Source organism: Panthera tigris, chromosome D4 (assembly GCF_018350195.1).
Source record: "Panthera tigris isolate Pti1 chromosome D4, P.tigris_Pti1_mat1.1, whole genome shotgun sequence".
Lineage (NCBI taxonomy): Eukaryota > Metazoa > Chordata > Mammalia > Carnivora > Felidae > Panthera > Panthera tigris.
In genome coordinates this window covers 31,435,059-31,460,045 of record NC_056672.1, presented here as the reverse complement: position 1 = coordinate 31,460,045, position 24,987 = coordinate 31,435,059, and the positions used below count along the sequence as shown (strand labels likewise).

General features: G+C 39.8%; 1 protein-coding gene and 1 long non-coding RNA gene across 2 annotated transcripts; one reads left to right on the top strand and one right to left on the bottom strand.

Moving 5' to 3' along the window:
- The first annotated feature begins 431 nt into the window (after positions 1 to 431).
- On the top strand, positions 432 to 22,653 carry LOC122233195. The gene is made up of 3 exons (XR_006210697.1): positions 432 to 576; positions 19,271 to 19,380; positions 22,482 to 22,653. It is a non-coding gene; the product is annotated as an uncharacterized LOC122233195 (long non-coding RNA).
- On the bottom strand, positions 9,576 to 22,893 carry MLANA (melan-A). Its single transcript, XM_007098564.3, has 5 exons — positions 22,670 to 22,893; positions 21,246 to 21,347; positions 16,948 to 17,044; positions 11,610 to 11,723; positions 9,576 to 10,347 (listed from the first exon to the last, which is right to left on the bottom strand). Exons 2-5 carry the CDS (start codon positions 21,320 to 21,322, stop codon positions 10,279 to 10,281), a joined length of 357 nt encoding a protein of 118 aa, XP_007098626.1. The 5' UTR covers positions 21,323 to 21,347; positions 22,670 to 22,893; the 3' UTR covers positions 9,576 to 10,278.
- Between the last annotated feature and the right edge of the window lie 2,094 nt (positions 22,894 to 24,987).

Below are 24,987 nucleotides of genomic sequence, written 5' to 3'. Positions count from 1 at the left end.
GCTGAAAGTCATTGGGATGGTACTGAAGTGTTTGAGGCAAAGGTATTAACATTCACATGTAAGATGAAGATCAGTTAATTTACCTTGCAGCGTTGCTGTGAAGATTACATGTAATAATTTATGTAACACACTTGGCCCAAAGTCTGCCACAAAGTAAACGTTTAATAAATAGTAGCTGCTATCATTTACCTGACTAGAGACATGCCAATTAGGAAGTTACTAGGTAAGTCAAGAAAGTAGTATGAAGACCTTTTATCTGGCAGTGATGGTAGCTTGCAACAGAGAAGTGAGAAAAAGAGAAACTACAGGTTTCTGACCATTTGCAAAAGTTCACATCATGCTACTTTACTTTTACAAAAGACCTGCATTAGTACCTGTTTTCGCTAACCAAAAGAAGTCCAAAGAGGATTTTCACTTTTACAAAAAAAAAAAAAAAAGGAGAAAAGCAAAAACAGCACTCATGGTTTGTTTTGCATTGAGCCTTTATAGAAACAGCAGGCACCCCAAGCAGTGAGAGGCACCACCAAGCTCCTTCCCTGGGAACTTCTCAGCTTCAAGTCGCCATAGCTTTGACCTGTGAGTATCTGTGCTTTATGTCAATTTGCTTTGTATCTGTTACCAAGATGTGTCCTAAGGTATCAAAGTAGCCTAAGAGGTTATTTTGGGGATCTGGGATGGCTAAAAACTTTTCCATGTAGTTAATGGTAATCATCTCTTCATTTTACCCCATGTTGGCTTCAAAGTTTTCATAAGAACTGTCTACTTTCAAATAATTGGGGAAACCTGTATTTGGATTGAGAAGGATAGAAAAATGTTTTTTAAGGGAAAGAATTTATTTTGATTGCATAAAACTTAGAAACATTGTAACAGCAAAGAATATCATGAACATAATTTTATCTGCCCTAAATTATCTGAATCTAGTGCTAAAAAAAAGTTAAAAGACTAATAGGTTTAGTTGGGGGGGGGGTGGTATTTGGTTTAGGGTTTTGTTTTTGGTGGGTTTCTTGTTTTATATTGTTTTTTTAAACCAAAATTTATTAGATAAATATTTTTACAGATTTCTTCAAACAACTCATAACATATATAAATGGAATTTATTGATTAAATGTTTTTCCCTGATTATGTAAAAGTTAACTTAAGTTGTGGCTTAAGTAATAGTAGACCATTTAGTTCAATCTAAATACAATACTTATTTGGATCTAATTCTGTAATATCTAATGAAATGGTCTAATGTCCATAAGAATTTTATTAAAACCATCTAGATTGGTAAAACGCTATCTTAGGAATTATAATTCTGTCAAACTTGAATTTGGGCAAATATAGCATCAATTAAGTAACAATACTTAAACTAAAAAGAGATTGCTCTAAATTATTTTTTTAAAATGTTTATTTTTGAGAGAGAGACAGACAGACAGAGTGTGAGCAGGGGAGGGTCAGAGAGAGAGGGAGACACAGAATCCGAAGCAGGCTCCAGGCTCTGAGCTGTCAGAACAGAGCACAACACAGGGCTCAAACCCACAAACTGTGAGATCATGACCTGAGCTGAAGTCGGACACTCAACCAACTGAGCCACCCAGGTGCCCCTGCTCTAAATTATTTTTAAAGAGAAAAGACAGATGTCCTGCTGTGGATGTTTAGGACTTGGCTACTGTAAACATGAATCAAACTTACAGGTGACTCAGATACCTGAGCCCTTACAGTTCAATCTTCCTCTTTCCTTGGGGACCTGATGATTCAGGGAGTCCCCTGATACTCTCTAGCCTCTGCCCAGGACTACCTGTGGAGCAGTGGAGGCCACTTGGGAAAAGCTGGAATTTACACTTCTTCAGCTAATTTTTGCTTGTTGTGATTTTTTTCTTAGCTCAGTGAGATTTGACTCAGCCAAGGTGCTCTTTTCTCATTGGAGACAATCCAGCTTTGGTAAAAGGAAGTACTTCTTTCCAACTATTTCTCAAGACCATCTACCTATAGGAGTCATACTTCTGATGTATGTGGCTTCATATACTTTGGGAAGTTTCTCCTTTATTTCTAAACTGTAAAGTCTTTCCTTGATGGATTTTCTACAGATATGCATTGCATGTTCTTGGTGTAGTCCAGGTAGTATTTGAAGTTTTAGCTGAAGTTTTTGAATCTCAATTTCAAGCAGTATTTTTAGACTGCAAAGGTGTTTGTTCAGTTTGGAGACCTTTTATTTGAATTATAAGCAATTGATTAATTTTCTTCACTTTTTAGATTGTCTTGGTCATTCTCCTTCAAGCCTTATTTAAAAATGAATAGCATCAATGTATTTCTCCAAGTTAACTTCTGATGGGCAGTTTAGGGAGTCTCAGTTTTCTTTCTCTTTGTCTGATTTCAAGTTGCCATCATCTATGTAACCTTCTCTAAAGAGAGCAGGCAAACTTGTCTTCAGTGCTGTTTTAGAGATTTTAATAGGCTCTCTTTATAATTTAAAGCCTCTTTCATTTGTGTTTTCAAGTTGTCAAGCATTGTCTTCTGTTCATTTCCTACACTTTTTCTTACATTGCACAGCTTCTTAGAATAGCAGTTTTAAGCTTTCTTAAAAATGAATGTTTTTATCCAAACATGCCATGAAGAATGTTCTTCTGAATTGCTCCTAAGATGTTTTGGCATCAGTCACTTGAGATGATTTTTTTCTCCTGAAAGTGTGTCTGCTTTTAACTGTAAAAACAATCAGACTCCCTCAGGGAATCTCTCAGTCCTCCTTGTTCATCACCTAGGATGCTAGTTTGAAGGACTTTGTGAAGAGAACCTTTTTCCATGGGTAAAGGAGAGCACTCTCAGCAATGATGGTCTGGAGATGCTAGAGAGGTCCGGGGCTCAAGCCACACATACTTCTATAGAGGTGGAGGATTGAGGCTTAGACTAGGGATTGCAAGGAGCTGACCAAATGCCTGTTGATGTTTACTTCATTTAGAGCTCATTTGTTTGAAAAGGGGAGGGAGAAGGCTTATTTTAAGTGGTAAGAGAACAGAATCAGGAACAGTATGTAAGTATTTCAGCATTTTGTTTAATGATTTTTTCAATGTGTAAAAGTCTGTTTATTCAGTGTTTTTTCTTTTCAGTGCAATCGTGTCTTTTGTAGAAAATGAAACAATTCTGCTACCCTAGTATTTCCGATGATACAAGATGACTTTAGGTGGTTTACTGATTCAGCATTAAAAAACGCTGAATCATACAGTGAGGCAGTCATAACTTTCTCTTGCAAGTCTTTTAATTATGTTGAAAGCTCTTTGATTCTTGCTAATCTCCCTCTTGAATAAAAAGAGCAGGTCTCAGGTTGACAGCCTTCTGTGATCATCAGTAACCTTCTAGGTGTGCATAAAAATACTTTCATTATCTTCATTTTTAGCATTATCTTCTACTTATGGAAAATGATACTGATTTTCCATTTAGGGTCGTGAAGTAAATTCAAGACAAAAAAAAATTTTTAATGAGTTGACTGAAAGAGTAAATATTAGATAAACAATAGTAAAGATGACATGTAGAGGTCAACCAAAAAAAATTAATGTTGTTATGCACCATTCCATACCATTCCAAAATCTCTGATCCTTTTTGATTATATATATATATATATATTTTTTTTTTTTTTTTTGAGAGGGCTTTGGAGCCCAAAGTAGCTAAACTGCCATTGGAACATTTAAAGCAAGACATCAGCCAAACTACAGTATCTTTTTAAAAAAAAATTTTTTATATTATATGAAATTTATTGTCAAATTAGTTTCCATACAACACCCAGTGCTCATCCCAAAAGATGCCCTCTTCAATGCCCATCACCTACCTTCCCCTCCCTCCCACCCCCCATCAACCCTCAGTTTGTTCTCAGTTTTTAAGAGTCTCTTATGGTTTGGCTCCCTCCCTCTCTAACTTTTTTTCCCCCTTCCTCTCCCCCATGGTCTTCTGTTAAGTGTCTCAGGATCCACATAGCAGTGGAAACATATGGAATCTGTCCTTCTCTGTATGGCTTATTTCACTTAGCCTCACACTCTCCAGTTCCATCCACGTTGCTACAAAGGGCCATATTTCATTCCTTCTCATTGCCACATAGTACTCCATTGTGTATATAAACCACAATTTCTTTATCCATTCATCAGTTGATGGACATTTAGGCTCTTTCCATAATTTAGCTATTATTGAGAGTGCTGTTTAAACATTGGGGTACAAGTGCCCCTATGCATCCGTACTCCTGTATCCCTTGGGTAAATTCCTAGCAGTGCTACTGCTGGGTCGTAGGGTAGGTCTATTTTTAATTTTTTGAGGAACCTCCATACTGTTTTCCAGAGTGGCTGCACCAGTTTGCATTCCCACCAACAGTGCAAGAGGGTTCCCGTTTCTCCACACCCTCTCCAGCATCTATAGTCTCCTGTTTTGTTCATTTTGGCCACTCTGACTGGCGTGAAGTGATATCTGAGTGTGGTTTTGATTTATTTCCCTGATGAGCGATGTTGAGCATCTTTTTATGTGCCTCTTGGCCATCTGGATGTCTTCTTTAGACATGTGTCTATTCATGTTTTCTGCCCATTTCTTCACTGGGTTATTTGTTTTTTGGTGTGGAGTTTGGTGAGCTCTTTATAGATTTTGGATACTAGCCCTTTGTCCGATATGTCATTTGCAAATATCTTTTCCCATTCCATTGGTTGCCTTTTAGTTTTGTTGATCGTGTCCTTTGCAGTGCAGAAGCTTTTTATCTTCATGAGGTCCCAATAGTTCACTTTTGCTTTTAATTCCCTTGCCTTTGCGGATGTGTCAAGTAAGAAATTGCTGCGGCTGAGGTCAGAGAGGTCTTTTCCTGCTTTCTCCTCTAGGGTTTTGATGGTTTCCTGTCTCACATTCAGGTCCTTTATCCATTTTGAGTTTATTTTTGTGAATGGTGTAAGAAAGTGGTCTAGTTTCATTCTTCTGCATGTTGCTGTCCAGTTCTCCCAGCACCATTTGTTAAAGAGACTGTCTTTTTTCCATTGGATGTTCTTTCCTGCTTTGTCAAAGATGAGTTGGCCATACGTTTGTGGGTCTAGTTCTGGGGTTTCTATTCTATTCTATTGGTCTATGTGTCTGTTTTTGTGCCAAAACCATGCTGTCTTGATGATTACAGCTTTGTAGTAGGGGCTGAAGTCAGGGATTGTGATGCCTCCTGCTTTGGTCTTCTTCTTCAAAATTTCTTTGGCTATTCGGGGCCTTTTGTGGTTCCATATGAATTTTAGGATTTCTTGTTCTAGCTTCGAGAAGAATGCTGGTGCAATTTTGATTGGGATTGCATTGCATGTATAGATAGCTTTGGGTAGTATTGACATTTTGACAATATTTATTCTTCCAGTCCATGAGTACGGAATGTATTTCCATTTCTTTATATCTTCTTTAATTTCCTTCATAACCTTTCTATAGTTTTCAGCATACAGATCTTTTACATCTTTGGTTAGATTTATTCCTAGGTATTTTATGCTTCTTGGTGCAATTGTGAATGGGATCAGTTTATTTGTCTTTCTGTTGCTTCATTATTAGTGTATAAGAATGCAACTGATTTCTGTACATTGATTTTGTATCCTGCAACTTTGCTGAATTCATGTATCAGTTCTAGCAGACTTTTGGTGGAGTCTGTCGGATTTTCCATGTATAATATCATGTCAACTGCAAAAAGCGAAAGCTTAACTTCATCTTTGCCAATTTTGATGCCTTTGATTTCCTTTTGTTGTCTGATTGCTGATGCTAGCACTTCCAACACTGTGTTAAACAACAACGGTGAGAGTGGACATCTAGGTCGTGTTCTTGATCTCAGGGGGAAAGCTCTCAGTTTTTCCCCATTGAGGATGATGTTAGCTGTGGGCTTTTCATAAATGGCTTTTATGATGTTTAAGTATGTTCCTTCTACCCCGACTTTCTCAAGGGTTTTTATTAAGAAAGGATGCTGAATTTTTCAAATGCCTTTTCTGCATCGATTGACAGGATCATATGGTTCTTATCTTTTCTTTTATTAATATGATGTATCACATTGATTGATTTGTGAATGTTGAACCAGCCCTGCAGCCCAGAAATGAATCCCACTTGATCATGGTGAATAATTCTTTTTATATGCTGTTGAATTCAATTTGCTAGTATCTTACTGAGAATTTTTGCCTCCATATTCATCAGGGATGTTGGCCTGTAGTTCTCTTTTTTTACTGGGTCTCTGTCTGGTTTAGGAATCAAAGTAATACTGGCTTCATAGAATGAGTCTGGAAGTTTTCCTTCCCTTTCTATTTTTTGGAATAGCTTGAGAAGGATAGGTATTATCTCTGCTTTAAATGTCTGGTAGAATTCCCCAGGGAAGCCATCTGGTCCTGGACTCTTATTTGTTGGGAGATTTTTGATAACTGATTGAATTTCTTCGCTGGTTATGGGTCTGTTCAAGCTTTCTATTTCCTCCTGATTGAGTTTTGGAAGTGTGTGGGTGTTTAGGAATGTGTTCATTTCTTCCAGGTCGTCCAGTTTGTTGGCATATAATTTTTCATAGTATTCCCTGATAATTGTTTGTATCTCTGAGGGATTGGTTGTAATAATTCCATTTTCATTCATGATTTTATCTGTTTGGGTCATCTCCCTTTTCTTTTTGAGAAGCCTGGCTAGAGGTTTATCAATTTTGTTTATTTTTTCAAAAAAACCCAACTCTTGGTTTCGTTGATCTGCTCTACAGTTTTTTTAGATTCTATATTGTTTATTTCTGCTCTGATCTTTATTATTTCTCTTCTTCTGCTGGGTTTGGGGTGTGTTTGCTGCTCTGCTTCTATTTCCTTTAGGTGTGCTGTTAGATTCTGTATTTGGGATTTTTCTTGTTTCTTGAGATAGGCCTGGATTGCAATATATTTTCCTCTCAGGACTGCCTTCGCTGCATCCCAAAGCGTTTGGATTGTTGTATTTTCATTTTCGTTTGTTTCCATATATTTTTTAATTTCTTCTCTAATTGCCTGGTTGACCCATTCATTCTTTAGTAGGGTGTTCTTTAACCTCCATGCTTTTGGAGGTTTTCCAGACTTTTTCCTGTGGTTGATTTCAAGCTTCATCGCATTGTGGTCTGAAAGTATGCATGGTATGATCTCCATTCTTGTATACTTATGAAGGGCTGTTTTGTGACCCAGTATGTGATCTATCTTGGAGAATATTCCATGTGCACTCGAGAAGAAAGTATATTCTGTTGCTTTGGGATGCAGAGTTCTAAATATATCTGTCAAGTCCATCTGATCCAGTGTATCATTCAGGGTCCTTGTTTCTTTATTGACCGTGTGTCTAGATGATATCCATTGCTGTGAGTGGGGTATTAAAGTCCCCTGCAATTACCACATTCTTATCAATAAGGTTGCTTATGTTAGTGAGTAAATGTTTTCTATATTTGGGGGCTTCTGTATTCGGTGCATAGACATTTATAATTGTTAGTTCTTCTTGATGGATAGACCCTGTAATTATTATATAATGCCCTTCTTCATCTCTTGTTACAGCCTTTAATTCAATGTCTAGTTTGTCTGATATAAGTATGGCTACTCCAGCTTTGTTTTGACTTCCAGTAGCATGATAAATAGTTCTGCATCCCCTCACTGTCAATCTGAAGGTGTCCTTAGGTCTACAATGAGTCTCTTGTAGACAGGAAATAGATGGGTCTTGTTTTTTTATCCATTCTGATACCCTATGTCTTTTGGTTGGCGCATTTAGTCCATTTACGTTCCGTGTTATTATAGAAAGGTATGTGTTTAGAGTCATTATGATGTCTGTAGGTTTCATGCTTGTAGCCATGTCTCTGGTACTTTGTCTCACAGGATCCCCCTTAGGATCTCTTGTAGGGCTGGTTTAGTGGTGACGAATTCCTTCAGTTTTTGTTTGTTTGGGAAGACCTTTATCTCTCCTTCTATTCTAAATGACAGACTTGCTGGATAAAGGATTTTTGGCTTCATATTTTTTCTTTTCATCACATGGAAGATTTCCTGCCATTCCTTTCTGGCCTGCCAAGTTTCAGTAGAGAGATCGATCACGAGTCTTATAGGTCTCCCTTTATGTGTTAGAGCACGTTTATCCCTAGCTGCTTTCAGAATTTTCTCTTTATCCTTATACTTTGCCAGTTTCACTATGATATGTCGTGCAGATGATCGATTCAAGTTACGTCTGAAGGGAGTTCTCTGTGCCTCTTGGATTTCAATGCCTTTTTCCTTCCCCAGATCAGGTACGTTCTCAGCTATGATTTCTTCAAGTACACCTTCAGCACCTTTCCATCTCTCTTCCTCCTCTGGAATACCAATTATGCGTAGATTATTTCTCTTTAGTGCATCACTCAGTTCTCTAATTTTCCCCTCATACTCCTGGATTTTTTTATCTCTCTTCTTCTCAGCTTCTTCTTTTTCCATAACTTTATCTTCTAGTTCACCTATTCTCTCCTCTGCCTCTTTAATCTGGGCTGTGGTCATCTCCATTTTATTTTGCAGCTCGTTAATAGCATTTTTTAGCTCCTCCTGACTGTTCCTTAGTCCCTTGATCTGTAGCAATAGATTCTCTGCTGTCCTCTATACTGTTTTCAAGCCCAGCGATTAATTTTATGACTATTATTCTAAATTCACTTTCTGTTATATTTTTTAAATCGTTTTTGATCAGTTCATTAGCTGTGGTTATTTCCTGGAGGTTTTTTTGAGGGGAATTCTTCTGTTTCGTCATTTTGGATAGTCCCTGGAGTGGTGGGGGACTGCAGGGCACTTCCCCTGTGCTGTCTTGAATAACTTGGGTTGGTGGGCGGGGGCCGCAGTCCGACCTGATGTCTGCCCCCAGCCCACCGCTGGGGCCACAGTCAGACTGGTGTGTACTTTCTCTTCCCCTCTCCTAGGGGTGGGATTCACTGTGGGGTGGCGTGGCCATCTTGGCTACTTGCACATTGCCAGGCTTGTGGTGCTGGGGATCTGGCGTATTAGCTGGGGTGGATCAGCAAGGTGCACGGGGGTGGGACGGGCAGGCTCAGCTAGCTTATCCTTCGGAGATCCCCTTCAGGAGGGGCCCTGCGGCACCGGGAGGGAGTCAGACCCGCTGGAGGGATGGAACCACAGAATCACAGCATTTGGTGTTTGCGCAGTGCAAGCCAGTTCCCTGGCAGGAACCAGTTCCCTTTGGGATTTTGGCTGGGGGATGGGCAAGGGAGATGGCGCTGGTGAGCGCCTTTGTTCCCCACCAAGCTGCCCTCTGTCGTCAGGGGCTCAACAACTCTCCCTCCCTTTGTCCTCCAGCTCTCTTGCTCTCCGAGCAGAGCTGTTAACTTATAACCTTCCAGATGTTAAGTCCTGCTTGCTGTCAGAACACACTCCGTCAGGCCCCTCTGTTTTTGCAAGCCAGACTTGGGGGCTCTGCCTTGCCGGCGGGCCACCCCTCTGCCCCGGCTGCATCCTGCCAGTCCCTGTAGCGTGCACCGCCTCTCCATCCTTCCTACCCTCTTCCGTGGACCTCTCATCTATGCTTGGCTCCAGAGAATCCGTTCTGCTAGTCTTCTGGGTTCTGCTAGAAAATTTTCTGGGTTATTTAGGCAGGTGTGGATGTAATCTAAGTGACCCGCAGGACGTGGTGAGCTCAGCATCCTCCTATGCTGCCATCTTCCCAGAATCCTACAGTATCTTATTTAAATCCTTACACCACCTTCTGGTTTAACAGAAACTTTTTATCATTAATTATGATAGCATTAAGTCTTGAAGTGAAATGTAATTAGAACTGGATTCTATGTATGAAGATACAGGATCTCTGCAGTATGTTATTGTAGTATCATGGAATTGTAGACCACAAAGAGACATTACTGATACTTTTCTGAATGTGACTATAATTTGGTAGGTCAAATTTGTCTTAAACCTATAAAGATATCCTCTGCAAGTACTCCATGCCACAGACTCATGTGCAGCAATTTTGTTAGAGTTCTTATTGGCCAAGAGGCTGCTTCTTCAAAAATCAGAATAGTAGTTTCTTAGTTGTTAGCCAAATTTCAACAAAGAAGAAATTTAATGGTGCCAGAATACACACTTGAATTCTGTCTCAGAAAATTATACAAATAGTATCAGGCATTATAGTGTTTATTAAGAAAGTTTTTTCCATTTTAATATTTCTCATAATTTCTCCAATTAGTATTACTAGTTGCTCTACTAACAATTTAATACTAAGCTTATTATTAGGGATGATTTACACTGTTTCTACAGCATTCCAAAGCAGAATATTAGATGTCCATATTAAATTCCAGCAAAATTGTAAGGGAAATCATTTCAGCACCTCTCAGCATTCTCACGGGGAATAAGGTGGTGGTGACTGTTCTGCAGAGAGTTTCTCATAGGCAGGTGGAGCATTGGGAACCTGTGAGAATGAGAAAGGGAGAGTATAGGCTTGGCAACAGTGCGTATGTTCTGGGAGAGGGTAGAGTTAATGGTTAGCATCATAACTATACTACTTCTCTGGACAGAAACTTGTAAGTGTCCACAGGCTTCCCAAAATATCAAAAACTTATTTATACCTGCATTACCTTTGTCAGTTTAAGTCCCAAGCCCTAGCTAGTGAGTTCTTGAACACTGTTTTTAAAGCCACTAATATACATTACATTTATACCACATAGATACATCCTTGTGTATCTTGTGTATCTAAAGGCCAGTGCTATCATCAGTATAGCAAAAATGTGCCAGGCCTTTATTTAATGCTCAAAATTTAGAATTCTAGAGTGTTTTCATGTTACAGGTTGGAAAACTGAGGTTAAGTCACTTGTTCAAGGTCACACAATTTCACAGCAATTTGGCTCCAGAGTCCATTCTCTCCACCATTATGATATACTGCACCTATACCAGTGCACACAATAGAAATAGAGTATACCAAATATGAGATTTAAACATTTCTAGTATCCACATTACAAAATAAGAATGAACAGGTAAAATTAATCTTAATCATTTAATCCCACATATCAAAATATCATTTCAACATGTAATTGATATAAAAATCATTAATGAATTATTTATATTTTTTTCTTCATACTAAATCTTTGAAATCTGGTATGTGTTACAGCACATTGTAATTTAAACTACTTTGTTACAAATGCTCCATAGCCACATGTGGCTAGTGGCTACCCTTTTGGACTGCACAGCTCTATACAATTAATAACAGATGCTTTTTTTTCTCCCCTAGATGTATCTATATTCAGAAAAAGGCAAATATACTAAAAACATAAAACAAAAAAGATATTGTATACAGAACAAACTTCTTCCTTTGGATCTTATACACATAAGATCACTGACCCTAAAAAATCTGAGTAAAAGAGGACATGATTTAAGACAATCTCTGGGCTTCCCCATTTTTATCTTTGTTATTGTGTTTTTTGTTTATTTGTTATGTATTTTGTTTATTTATGTTTTTGTTATGTTTATTATGTTATTACTTATGTTTATATATATATATATGTATATATATATATATAACATAAATTTTACCACTGTAATTAACCATTTTTAAGTGTACAGTTCAGGAGCATTATGTATATTCATATTGTCCTTGCTTTTTAAATTGGAATAATTTTATTCATTTGAGTTAAAAACAGCCATACAGAAACACCAAGATATAGGATCTCAACCTACCACAGGTTCACAATTATTCTCTTGAAAAGGCAGCTTGCTATCCTGGTGACCAAACCCCTCACGTGGACATCTCCTTGTTAAGGTACTTCGAGTGCCAGCGTGAATGCTTTTGTCCTGAAATGTGCATGCATGAAGGTCAGTGGTTGAGAAAAAAATAATTGAGTTCAATAAATAAAAGAGAAGGAAGTTGAAATTTTAAGAATGGGTTTTAATCAGGATGCCTGGGTGGCTCAGTTGGTTGAGCACCCAATTCTTGATCTGGGCTCAGGTCATAATCTCTCAGTTTGTGAGATGAAGCCCCATGTCAGGCTCTGTGCTGACAGCACTGAGCATGCTTGGGATTCTTTCTCTCCTTCTTCCTCTACTTCTCCCCTCACCCTGCCTCTCAAAATAAATAAATAAACTTATAAAAAAAAAAGGAGAATGGGTTTTAATCTTGGTTCTGCCACTTATGTGCAGTGTGTTTCAGGCTAGTAGTCATTTTGCCTGTCTGAATTCTAGTATTTGTGCATCTGTAGTATGACGATAATACCACCTACCTCTCAGAGTTGTGGAAATTAAAACTAAAGGTAAAGCACTTAGTACAGTGCCTGATACCCATTAGTTCGTCAATGAATATTCTTGAAGGGAAAGAGAAAAAGAATCAATCTAAAAAATGAACCTCAGAGAATGATTTTGAGTGGAGGTGGTCAAAGCTAGTGAGGTATCTCAGTGAGAAAAAAACTTTTGAGAAACTTGGAAGCAGCGACACACTATTTCTGCCTTCCCCATAATGACAGCAAAATATCTTTAAAATGCTACAAACACATATGTTGTGGTAGAAATACTGTGGTTGTAGTCTGAGCTTCCAAGTTAAACTGCAACATGATGACTAGTCAAGGAATAAATTATGCACCCTGAGTTATCATGGGGAGGGGTGGGTGAAAGCTTAGTTTGGTGCTTTGCATAGGTTTACAGGGTGATATTCTCCATCCCTACAATAAAATAACAACAAATTGTGCAGGACAGAGAAACATACCCAAGTGGGGACTTCAGGAGTGGTCCACCATAGTGAGGTGGAATATTTCATCACTGACATAGTTTAAAATTACTGGCACATTATGATAATAAAAAGCATAGTTTTAGTTGCTTTTATTTTTGTTAAATTCTCCATAGTGGCAGTTCTCAAATTTTAGCATGCATCAGTATTACCTGAGGGCTTGTTAAACCCAGATTGGCAGACCCACATCCAGACTTTCTGACACTAGGGTGAGGCCCATAATGCGCATTTCCAACAAGTTCCCAGGTGACACTGTCAAAACTGATGATCCAGGGTCACATGAAGAACCAGTGCTATGCAGACAATGCGCCTCTTTATTGCCTGCCCCCAGGCAACCCAGCTATATTCAGATCCTTAGAGGAAGCAGGCAGGTAATGCTAAGGGGGAGGAAAGGGGCCAGGTGGGGGCAATAGAAAAGGAGGGAGAGTATCTCATCTAAAGGGACAACCACTATATAGCTGCCAGTTTTTGCTAGATCTCTTGATTTTTAAAAGAAACTGGAAATTGAGATTTTTATGTAACATGCTACTTTTAAATTTTAGTACCTAATTAAATTTTTTTTTTAATACAGTCCCAAACACCAGTGAGCCAAATCTAGCCAGTAGGGCATTAGCAGTATGCATTCTGTGGTACTGGCTGAGAGGGACTGGAACAAGGAGGCTGTGAGGATGTTAGCAGTTCTTCAGCCTTTTCTGCAGACTGTGGCTAATCATTGGGGTCTACTAGGTTGGAAGAGGGCATTAAGGCAGGTTTCTCAGGGAGAAGTGGAGAAGTGTTTGAAATATCAGTGAGATCAGGCCAGACATGGATTTGGCTGATAACTACACAGTCTTCAGACTGTAAAGAAGTAGTTTTCCTAGACTCTAGTCTGAAATTATTATTGATGTTACCCCCTGGAAGGATATATGCGCAAAGGCCCTAATCTTGATGTGAGGATGCAGGAAGTTTCTGCTCCCCTCCCCAACTCGCAGCCCACAGATAAGGTATTTAATGCCTTTTCTCCCTTTACCTCAATTATCACTTTTATTCTTTTTCTTCTTTGTAAATCTCTCACCTGCTATAGGATAGGGGCATGATCCACTCCCCTAGTTCACTGCCAATTCTATGCATTTGTACTGAAACTTCAGCATTCGATTTAAAAGGCATCTTCCTGGGGATGCCTGGGTGGCTCAGTCCATTAAGTGTCAGACTCTTGATTGCAGCTCAGGTCATGATTTCACGGTTCGTGGGATTGAGCCCCGCATTGGGCTCTGCACTGACAGTGTGGGACCTGCTTGGGATTCTCCAACCCCACCCCCCCCCACCGCCTCTCTCCCTGTCTCTCAAAAATAAATCTTTTTAAAAGGCAGCTTCCTGGGTCCCACCACCAGAGAGGGTCCCAGAATCTGCATCTTAGCAAGAGCCCCAGTGCAGGGGCCCCTGATCAAGCATTGAGAAACACAAGTGAAACATGAGTGTCAACTGAGCTGTAGCAGGGGCCTTGAAATTCTCCAAGAAATTATCCAAGAATCAAAAAGCATTTTGTCCTAAACTTTCAAGTGAAAGGTAAAGTTGGTAAATACAAAAACAACTTCCATCCCTTTATAAATCATTTTCCTGCAGAAACAAGCTGCAAAAAGCACTCTTTTCTTTCAAAAGATGTTTTTCAGGGCTAAAGGGAGTTGTGAGTCAATGGAGACACTTTAGGAGATCTTAATTCCAACCAACCATGCTACCATTCTATGGTCAATGGAAGTGGGAAAGTAAACATTTCAAAGCTTAAAGCAGGTTGGTAAAGGTGGAGTAACTTAGCTACCTGAAGCTTGCATTTATTGTCATTTATGTCCTTTGGTTTCAAAATGAAAAAAAAAAAAAAAAAAAGAAGAATCACTGAAGAGAGGCAGGGAGGATTTATTTAGTGCACTATTTTACATAATTTTGCCTAAATTTCTTAGACTACTGATCCCCAATCCAGCTTTTCAGGAAATATGAAAGTCTCAAAACAAGATTTTAATATTAATTTAAAAAGTAGGGGGCACCTGGGTGGCTTAGTCGGTTAAGTGTCTGACTTCACCTCAGGTCATGATCTCATGACTCATGGGTTTGAGCCCCACATCAGGGTCTGTGCTGACAGCTCAGAGCCTGGAGTCTGCTTTGGATTGTGACTTCCTCTCTCTCTGACCCTCTCCTACTCATGCTCTGTCTCTCTTTCTCTCTCAAAAATAAAAATAAACATTAAAAAAAATAAATGACAGCATTTTTTAGGTGCCACAGGAACCAGAAAACTTAAACACAGCTCCATCTCACAAAAATTCCAGAAACTCTACAAATCACTGATCTAGTAAGGTTGAACTTAAACCTTACTAAGCAAAATGTTCACAGTGTCTGAGCTTATGACATTAAAGACTCTCTGTTATGGTTTAATTGAGTTTAAGATGGGAGTGTTGAATCAGGAAGGAAAAAAATCATTGTATTTTTGTCCAGTGGCATCAAGCCAGTTAGGAAATGGTTGTCAACATATTGAATTTGTAGAGCTTTTACTCCTTGAAAGACTTAAATCATTGTGTGTTTTTATATACAAATATAGAATTAAATAAACATATGGAAGAAAATATATATTAAATAAAAACTGATATATATCACATTATATCACATGTGCCTAGGTGTAGAATACAGTAAATGAGGCTCAGAGAAGTTAAAATCTAAGGTCATCAAGCGAGTCAATGACAGACAATGAGACCAAATCCTGATGCCATACAATTGGGTGACTGCTATGGGCCAGGCACTGGAGGTACCAAGATGAGTAAGAAATATTCTCTGTCCCAAGACATAAATGGAGGAAGGATAAGGGGTGGAGGAGGCAAAAATAAATAAATAACCAATTGCAAAGCAATATTAACTCTGTACTAGAGGCACAAATGGAATTCTGTGGCAGAGAGCAAAGTCCCTTCCTAATCTGTTGTGAACAGCCACAGAGAAGTGTCATATGAACACAAGGTCCATCCCTAATCTCCTAAGCCAAGGCTTTCCTATGGTACTTGGTTTGGGATCTTATTCAGACTCATAAACTTCCTTCTTTCCACTAAATGTCAACACACGGGAGGGCTACTACTGCTCAGTGGCCGTGTTGGCCCCCAAACTTGCACTGTATGTCATGATTTGTATTTGGACACTCTGGCAAGATGGGCATTAGGGCAAGGGGCACATGGGAGTGCCCAAGCTTCCTGGCAAGGAGAATTCAAAGCTATACCTGTTATCTTCCCCTTCCCTTCTTCAGACTGCCAAGCTCCAAACCCAACCCTCACAACCGTCCTCTCTGTCATAGAACCTTTTCTTCTAAATGAAGTGTTTGCTGAATGAGGAACGGGACATTCCAACATCTTTTGTAAAGATAATTTTTTCCATTATGTATCAACCCAGAAGTTTTCAGATGTGTAATAATAAAGGGAGAAATGGAGAGAAGTGTGGAGGGACAGAAAAAGAGAGGGTGGAGGAGGAATGAGAGAAGGAAGAAGGGGGAAGGGAGAGAGAAATTGCAACTTTCATTTCATTGCTCACTATGGAGAGAGCCTTTGGATGCTTAAAGCTAAAGTGCTACTTGGCTTTTAAGTGAGACCTGTAGTTCTAATGGTTTAAGATTCAATTGATGTTTCCTATGTGTGGAAGACACTACTGCCCCAAGACTGGGCTGTGTAATTTGTTAGCTTCCTGTTCATGTGGGTAAAGAAGAAAAAATTCTGTCAAAACTACATTGGTCATCAAACGACAATGGGCTCTGTTAAAAACCCAGCGGTCCTTTGTGCTGCTGAGGGGTGGATGGTTTCCTCATTGTACTTATGGCTGTATAGGTCCTAGGCATGCTGAATTGCTTGGTATAACAGAGTTAGAAGAACCTGGAACTCCCAGGCGAGGCAGCAAGCTGAGATGAGCAAGCCACTAAGTTGAAGAACAGAACCAGTGAGAATTCCCAGAAGGATTGATAAGATCTGGAGGATCTCACATGCCATTGTTTGCTGTGCAAGAGTATCAGGACCTCTATCCTTGCACCACACAAACTATCAGTGCTCAGCTACATACACAGCCAAGTACTCAGGTTTGCTGTGAATCAAATCACTGAGATGAGCCAAGTTTCTGGTTGGGGTTCATGCCTAGGTAGAAGCAAAGAAGACTTGAAAGAAGTATAGAGAAAGACTCATCAGAACCAGAGAGAAGAGCTAGAGGTGATCATGAGAATGTTATCTCATTCCCCAGAAATTCAAAGAAAGAAAGGGAAGGGTATCCTGGATCCAGAGGGATTCCAGCAGTGGAAACTTTACTAACCCTCAAGCTTCTGTATCCACTTCGTCTTCTACAATACCAGCAGCCAATGAGCAGCAAAATTCCCAGGACTACTGTCAGGATTCCAATCCCTGCAGCCCTGGCTCAAGAGATAGACAAATCCATCTGGGTACAGAAACCTCGCTCCAGATTGCGATGAACATGCATCAATCTTCAATCTTCACAGGAGTTTTTCCAGCCCAGAGCAACACCTCCCAGCCCCCAAGTAGTTTCCTACCCCATACCACACTGAACGCTCACCAGGCCTCTAGCATCTGTAACCAGGAACAGGAACTTCTTTAGGAGTCTCTCAGGTGTGTGCCCACAGAAATAGGGCTAACTGGCATGGCCTAAGCACCCAAGTTCCAGACACAAGAAGTGCAGTAGCAACTGACCCTTACATGAACAAAGTATTTACTGAGACTGAGTTATCTTTTCTTTCCATCAGGACTTATTTAAAACATTTTCCCCAACTATTAGTCCAGAAAAAGTATTGATAATTAACATTGACTCAAGACCTACTCTAAGCCGGATGCCATGATGAACATTGTACATATACTAGATTATTTAATTCTTACAACAATCCTGCAAAGGAGACATCACCTATCATCCCCATTTCACAGATGAGGAAATAGATTTAGAGGTGAAGTGCCTTGCTGATGGTCATACAGAGGGTAGCACAAGATGGAGCCAGGATTTAAACCTGAGTTTATCTCATTTGTGTTTGTGTCTTTTCTGACCCAAACTCACCCCCTTATTCCTTGTGCATGACTAATAAATTCATGTTCAAAGATTCAGCACCACCCATCCCTCCCAGGATGATGGCAACCAATCCTGTCTTCTCTTATACACAGCCCTGCAGTGGTAATCAGCAGTGTGCTTACCTGTCTCTTCTAGGAGAGGAGGTCCCAAAGGAGTTTTTTGGTTTTTGGTTTATGTTTTAATTTGTTTCCTCAGTGCCTAGAAAGTGTCAGGCACATTGGTGTTTCAAAAAAATATTTCTTGAAGATGGATGGATGGATGGATGGATGGATGGATGGCTAAGTGGACAGTTGGATGGATGGCCAAATTAATAAAAAATGAACAAATGAATTATGAGTGATTACAAATTCACATCTGCAAAATGAATGAACCATTGAATGCTCTTTTAAGGTAACTATTTATAAATATGTGGATTTGGGGCATAATGCTAGCCCCAACATCATTATTTTTACTCATTTACAATTGGAACTGAAGACCTGAAATACCATCTTTAAAGATTCATCTTTCCTTTGTCCTAAAAGCTTAATATTCTGTTACTTTCACCTCTTGTGGGTCATTGACACTCTAGTGAGAATGAGGGGATCTGCGACTTTCCACAGAGCAGGTTTTGATTGGGGATAGAGAAAAGATAGTGAAGAGGAGAAAGTATTTAAAGCAGCCACTGAGGACTTAGGGCTGGCACATTCTGACTGAAGGGGTGGAAGTAGGGCTTGTTGGATTTAAAGGTCCCCAAGACTGTAACTATTGCATGGGGATGCCAGAGCCTAGCCCAGCTGTTAGGATATGTGTCTCATGTTTATACTCCATTACACAAGATGCTATCTGGCCTCTGCTTGCTTCAGGAATCCAGTTTAGAATCACCAAAGACTGAACCAGATGGGTCAGTGCTTACTGCTTACTCTGTTCTCACCTAAGTGACCTGGAAAAGATATTTTAGAATTGAGCTGGGACTAGAGCCCAGGGGATGCTGAGACAAGCAACCTTATCTCTCCAGACTGCTTGGCTGCCAAGTCAGAGATGCCAGCTGGCTTGACTTTGGAGTCAAGAGACTCTAAAGATGTTCAATAAGAACCTCCCAGCTGGCCAGGCATGGGTTATTAAAAGATATAACAAGGAGGCTCAGTGCTGGGGAGAACTGTCTGAGCTGAACCTAGAGCAAACCTGTAGCTTCACTAAGAATGGAACTTCACTAAGATTGTAGCAGGATGCAATCTGGGCATCTAAGCCAACCTTTTGAGCCCTGTGTCCAGTGGCCCATGGGAAGCATTAGTTACCACAGAGGCCCTGGAAACAATGACTGAGGCTGTGCTTTCCCTGTATAACACTGTCAATTAGGTGGCATCGGCCTGATTTTCTACATCATAGCATGATCAAAGTGGAGAGTGCTGTGACTTGCTAAAGAAAGGCTCTGCAGAGCTGGGTGATTTATAGGAGATTGAGCATCTGAATGTAAATCAAGATATAGCTGAGGCTTCTCCTGGACAGAAGCCCTGTAACATCTACCTGACCACCTCCTTCTCAAGGCTGCTGAGGCATTAAGTCTATTCTGTCCATCTCTAAACAGGATGGATGACAGTGCTGGATAAAAACTCTGACCTAATTATGCAGGCCAGTCCACCTATTTTGTGGATCATGAAGCTGAGACCTACCAAGATTCATCAACATCACCACCAGGTTAGTGGCTTCTCTGCCATTCATTGAGCACTGATTTGTGCCATGCATTGTGCTAAGCACCCCACATATAGACTTTTATTTCATCCTCACAATAGTCCTCCGAAGTAGATATGATGTTCATGTCACAGCTGATATCCCTAACATTTTAAGGTGGTAAAATGCCCAAGGCTGCACAACTAGTAAGTGAAAGAACCAGCATTCACAGTGACTGGCCTAAGATATCCAAGCAGTGCCTTTCCTTCTATATCATTCTTTCCTGCCATATCACCCTTTCCTGAAATGAAGCTTTCACAAGAAGCATTCAGTGGGTTCTCATGACTGAAGGCAGATGATTTAATTCTTAGCATGCTTGTGCTCTAATTTCACCCACCAAGTCTGTGGTCATCCCCTTGGACATCTTGACACAGACAGAGCTCTGTTCCACTTCTTTATGCACAGTCACATTGCATTTACACACATCCAGTGACTGATACAGTAGTGGAAAACATCAGGATATGCCAGACACACCAAAAGAATCCACTACTCAGCTGGGCAGGGCTCTCTAGAGTGTCATTCAAATGCCTCCTGCAGCAGAGTCACATGAGATGCTTGTTAAAGTGCCAACTCTGTGCCCCTACCCCCAGACCTATGAAATCAGCCTCTCTAGTGGCACTGACTGGAAAACTGCAGTTTAAAACCTCCATAAATTACTTATGCCCTTTCAATTGAGAGAACCCCTCAACCTCTCTTTCCTGACGTTTCACAGTGATACAGTTTGTTAAATCATTATACAGAAGCTGAAACAATATCCTACCTAATATGTGTACCCCCCAAATACCCCAAAGAGTGTATTTTTGCTCTTCAGACATTTTTTCAGAAGATCTCCCCATCCCAGTTCCCCACTGACCATGCAGGAATGTTAGAGAATCCCACTAGAGTCTTCTAAGGAAATGCTCCCAGCCTAAATTCTTCTTCAGTCCCTTTAATGGATTCTACATCTTGCTTGCCCCTGCTAGTTCACTCTAATAAAGATTTTTAAATAGTTCTTTTCCAAGGGAGAGCAAGTTTTCAGTAACTTCTGAACTTAAGAGGTAGTCCAAATAAAAACCTGGTACCATTTTTTTCCTGTTGGAGTCTCCACTCAGAGGGTGTAAACTGACCTCCCACCAATCTTGCCCACTCTAGTACATGTAGAGTGTGTCCCAGGAGACTGTCATCCCGTTACAGCACTTATGTTTGCTAAAATTATTCTTGAACCTAATTATCCAAAAGACTGTAATATTTTTCCAAAGACAAGGATAGTGTCTTGGACTGATTATGCATTGCTTAGCACTTAGAAATACTGAATCATATAAATACTTATTTTTAATTAATTCATAATATCAAACAGCTTTCCTTAGGATAAATTATGATGCAGAATTATAACCACCATCTTCACCCTGGAGTCAGTCTGCAGTTGGAGTCGCACATACTTGCCCTTCATTCTCACTAGCTCTTTGGCAACTCGCCTTTGTTCTGTCTGCAGACCATCTCTAGGAGCCTGAGTGGGTTAGACATAACAAGGTTTGAGGAAAGTGTCATCTTGCATCCAGACGTTTTCCATCCAGGGAACCTGTAGTGAAAACCTAATAGCCAAGGATACAGAAAAATAAATGCCAAGACCCAACTGATTATCATTCCTGTTTCCTTGCCTGTTTGGCCTCAGAGAAGCTTGACTGAGTCCCTTGTAGGATCATGGGGGTTCCTCACCTCATTATCAGGGTTTTTACTCTCTGCAGAAATGAACACTAGAGAGATTTACTGACAAGCAGATGCTGGTAGAAATCAGCAGGCTGTGTCAGCAAATGGCAAACTAGAAACCCCCCTAGGTTCAGTTTTGAACTTACTCTTCAGTTGTGATGTAGGAGTGGTTGTGCCCCTTCTTGGGGTAGCCAAGGATGAAGTAAGCCTCTTCTTTTGGCATCTTATGGGCACAGTTCGCAGGATACCTGTAGCAGGGGCACACAGGCATCATTTAATGCATCCAGAGCATCTCACTCAGCACTTCATAAAGATCCAAAAGACATTCTCTCCGAGTGGACATTGATAATACCCAGGACCCTCTGGTTTCTCTCTGGGAAAGGATTTGTACTTGCTTTTTTCATTGATATCAAGTGGAGATTGCTCAAGGTTCTAACCACTTCTACCAACTGAAACTTAAGTTCAAAGAAGAAACTACAAACAAAAGCAAACAACAACAACAACAAACTTTGAGTTATTATTCTGGGGGGAAATGCTCTTCATTTGCCTTCAATGTGACTCTATACCATAAGCTTGTAGAGAAACAAAATTCATTTTTATTTATTCCCTACTTTCCTTGGCACAAAACTGGTTAATAAAAGGAGTTCTCTCCAAAGGTATTAATTTCATTTCAATCTTTGGCCAAATAGATGGTTATGATGACATGAATATGTGGCTGAACACAGCATCCTCTTTCTCCCTCATTCAAGTCTCAGGAATAGGGCTTAAATCTGTTTGTGTATATGTCTTATAATGATATATATTTTAATACACAATTTTAAGCCATAATACAAACAAATAGACAAAAGCTCATGAACTATGGAAGTCATGATTAAAGTGTGCTGGTTGGAAACCAACAGTGGTTTCTCTTCTCTCCTTGCTATTATATGTATTTTTCTTCCCTCTTATTCTTATGAATTTCAAAGGTCTGATAATAGAGTTATATTAATGAGCCTGCTTAAAATAGTAGGAGAGAAGTGGGAGAACAGAGGGGGAATTCACCACATGAACACCTTACACTGGGGCATTTTGTGCGTAATTTTTCCTTCCCAATTGTAGGAAAGAAATTATAGTTGAACTCATGATCATCTCAGGTAAATAATGTAGGGGTGAGCCCTGTGCTCAAAATTACAGATACAAAACTTGATTCTGCATTAAATTGTTTTTGTAAATCTATGTAAACCTCTGCAAACAGTATAGGGACAACAAATGTACCTCATCTCATCTCACTCAAACCAAGAGAAGCAGTCTTTCAAATGACAAGAGAATACACACACAGAATCAAAATCAGGATGTAGCCTGAATGATTGCTTTACCTGGCTCTCTTCTTTGCTTTTTGGCAGTCTAGAAACAGGACCTAGGAAGAAACTTCATGAGCCCTCAGTAGCTGAAGACTTACATGCACTGAGGAGAAATTTCGCTGACAGCCAAGCATCAGGGAAGCAACGAAGGAGGGCAAAGGAGCCCACCAGAATCCCCCAAAACCTGTTCTCTTGGGCAAAAACAATGGGTGAGAAGGCCATGCTCTTACCTTCCTGGATGGGATTGTTCTGTCTGCTGGCTTGCCCTGTGTGTGAAGATTGCTTCTCTGACTCTTAATCTTTTAAATTTCTTTTCCTGATCTCCAGTCCCATGTTAGTCATGAGTTTGGATTTCTGACAGGGTTGCCTGTGATTGCTTAATTGGCATGAAAGAAACTGACTTCATTCCTCTCCTCAAAAAGTCATTGCTCACTGTGGCCTCTGTTTTCCCCAATCTCAAGATTTCCTTTTAGGGAAGCCACTTATTTTATTTGTTTGTTTGTTTATTATTTAACATGTTTCTTTTTAATGTTTATTTATTTTTGAGAGAGAGAGAGAGAAGCAGAGTGCGAGTGGGGGAGGGGCAGAGAGAGAGGGAGACACAGAATCTGAAGCAGGCTCCAGGCTCTGAGCTGTTGGCACAGAGCCCATCACGGGGCTAGAACTCCCGTGAATAGTGAGATCATGACCTGAGCTGAAGTCAGACGCTTAACTGACTGAGCCACCCAGGCACCCCTTGGAAGCCACTTATTTTAAATGTTGGTCTGTCTCCCTTAAGGTTGCTAGATAAAATATAGGATGCCCAATTATATTTGAATTTCAGATAAACACTGACTAATTTTTAATATAACTATGTCCCATGAAATATATTTTTTAGCATAATTATGCCCCACTTACTGGATAGGACATATTTTTACTTAAAAAATTAGATATTGTTTATCTGAAAATATACCTGGGGACCCTATATCCTCCCTTATCCCCACCTCAAAGACTTAAAGAGCCTTTAGGCTCAGACCTGGAGACCATCTTGTCCCACCTGGTTCTGATCCAGAAGAGGAAATAGAAGATACTTTTTAAAAAATTTATCAGGGTTTTATTTATTTATTTTGTTAGAATTTAGTGATTTATCACTTATATTTAATACCCAGTGTTCATCCCAACAAGTGCCCTCCTTAATGCCCATCACCCATTTAGCCCATCCCCCCACCCAACATCCCTCCAGCTTGTTCTCTGTATTTAAGAGTCTCTTATGGTTTACCTCCTTCTCTTTTTATCTTATGTTTCCTTCTTGTCCCCTATGTTCATCTGTTTTTTAAACTCCACTTATAAGTGAAATCATATGATATTTATCTTTTACTGACTGAGTTATTTCACTTAGCATAATACACTCTAGTTCCATACACATTGTTACAAATGGCAAGATTTCATTGTTTTTGGTCGCCAAATAATATTCCATTGTATATATACACCATATCTTATTTATCCATTCATCAGTTGATGAACATTTGGACTCTTTCCATAATTTGGCTATTGTTGATAGTGCTGCTATAAACATTGGGGTGCATGTTCCCCTTCGAATCAGCATTTTTCTATCCTTTGGATAAATACTTAATAGTGCAATTGCTGGGTCATAGGGGAGTTCTATTTTTAATTTTTTGAGGAAACTCCATACTGTTTTCCAGAATGGCTGCACCAGTTTGCATTCCCACAAGCAGTGTACAAGTTTTCCTCTTTCTCCACATCCTCACCAATATCTGTTGTTTCCTTAAATTGTTAATTTTAGCCAATCTAGCAAGTGTGAGGTGGTATCTCATTGGGGTTTTGATTTGTATTTCCCTGATGATGAGTGATGTGGAGCATTTTTTCCTGTGTCCATTAGCCATTAGTCCGTTAGGGTGTCTTTGGAAAAGTATCTGTTCATGTCTTTTGCCCATTTCTTCACTGAATTATTTGCTTTTTGGTTGTTGAGTTTGGTAAGTTCTTTATAGATTTTGGATACTAACCCTTTATCTGATATGTCATTTACAAATATCTTTTCCCACTCTGTCAGTTGGCTTTTAGTTTTGTTGATTGTTTCCTTTGCTGTGCAGAGCTTTTTATTTTGATGAGGTCCCAATACTGTATTTTTGCTTTTGTTTCCCTTGCCTCCGGGGACTTATCTAGAAAGAAGTTGCTGCGGCCGAGATCAAAGAGATTGCTGCCTGTTTTCTGCTCTAGAATTTTGATGGTTTCCTGTCTTACATTTAGGTCTTTCATCCGTTTTGAGTTTGCTTTTATGTGTAGTGTAAGAAAATGGTCCAGTTTCATCCTTCTGGCATGCTGCTGTCCAGTTTTCCCAGCACCATTTGCTGAAGATATTGTCTTTTTTCCATTGGATATTCTTTCCTGCTTTGTCAAAGATTAGTTGGCCATACATCTGTGGGTCCATTTCTGGTTCTCTATTCTGTTCCATTGATCTGTGTGTCTGTTTTTGTGCCAGTACCCTACTGTCTTGATGATTACGGCTTTGTAATAAAGCCTGAAGTCCAGAATTGTGATGCTTCCAGTT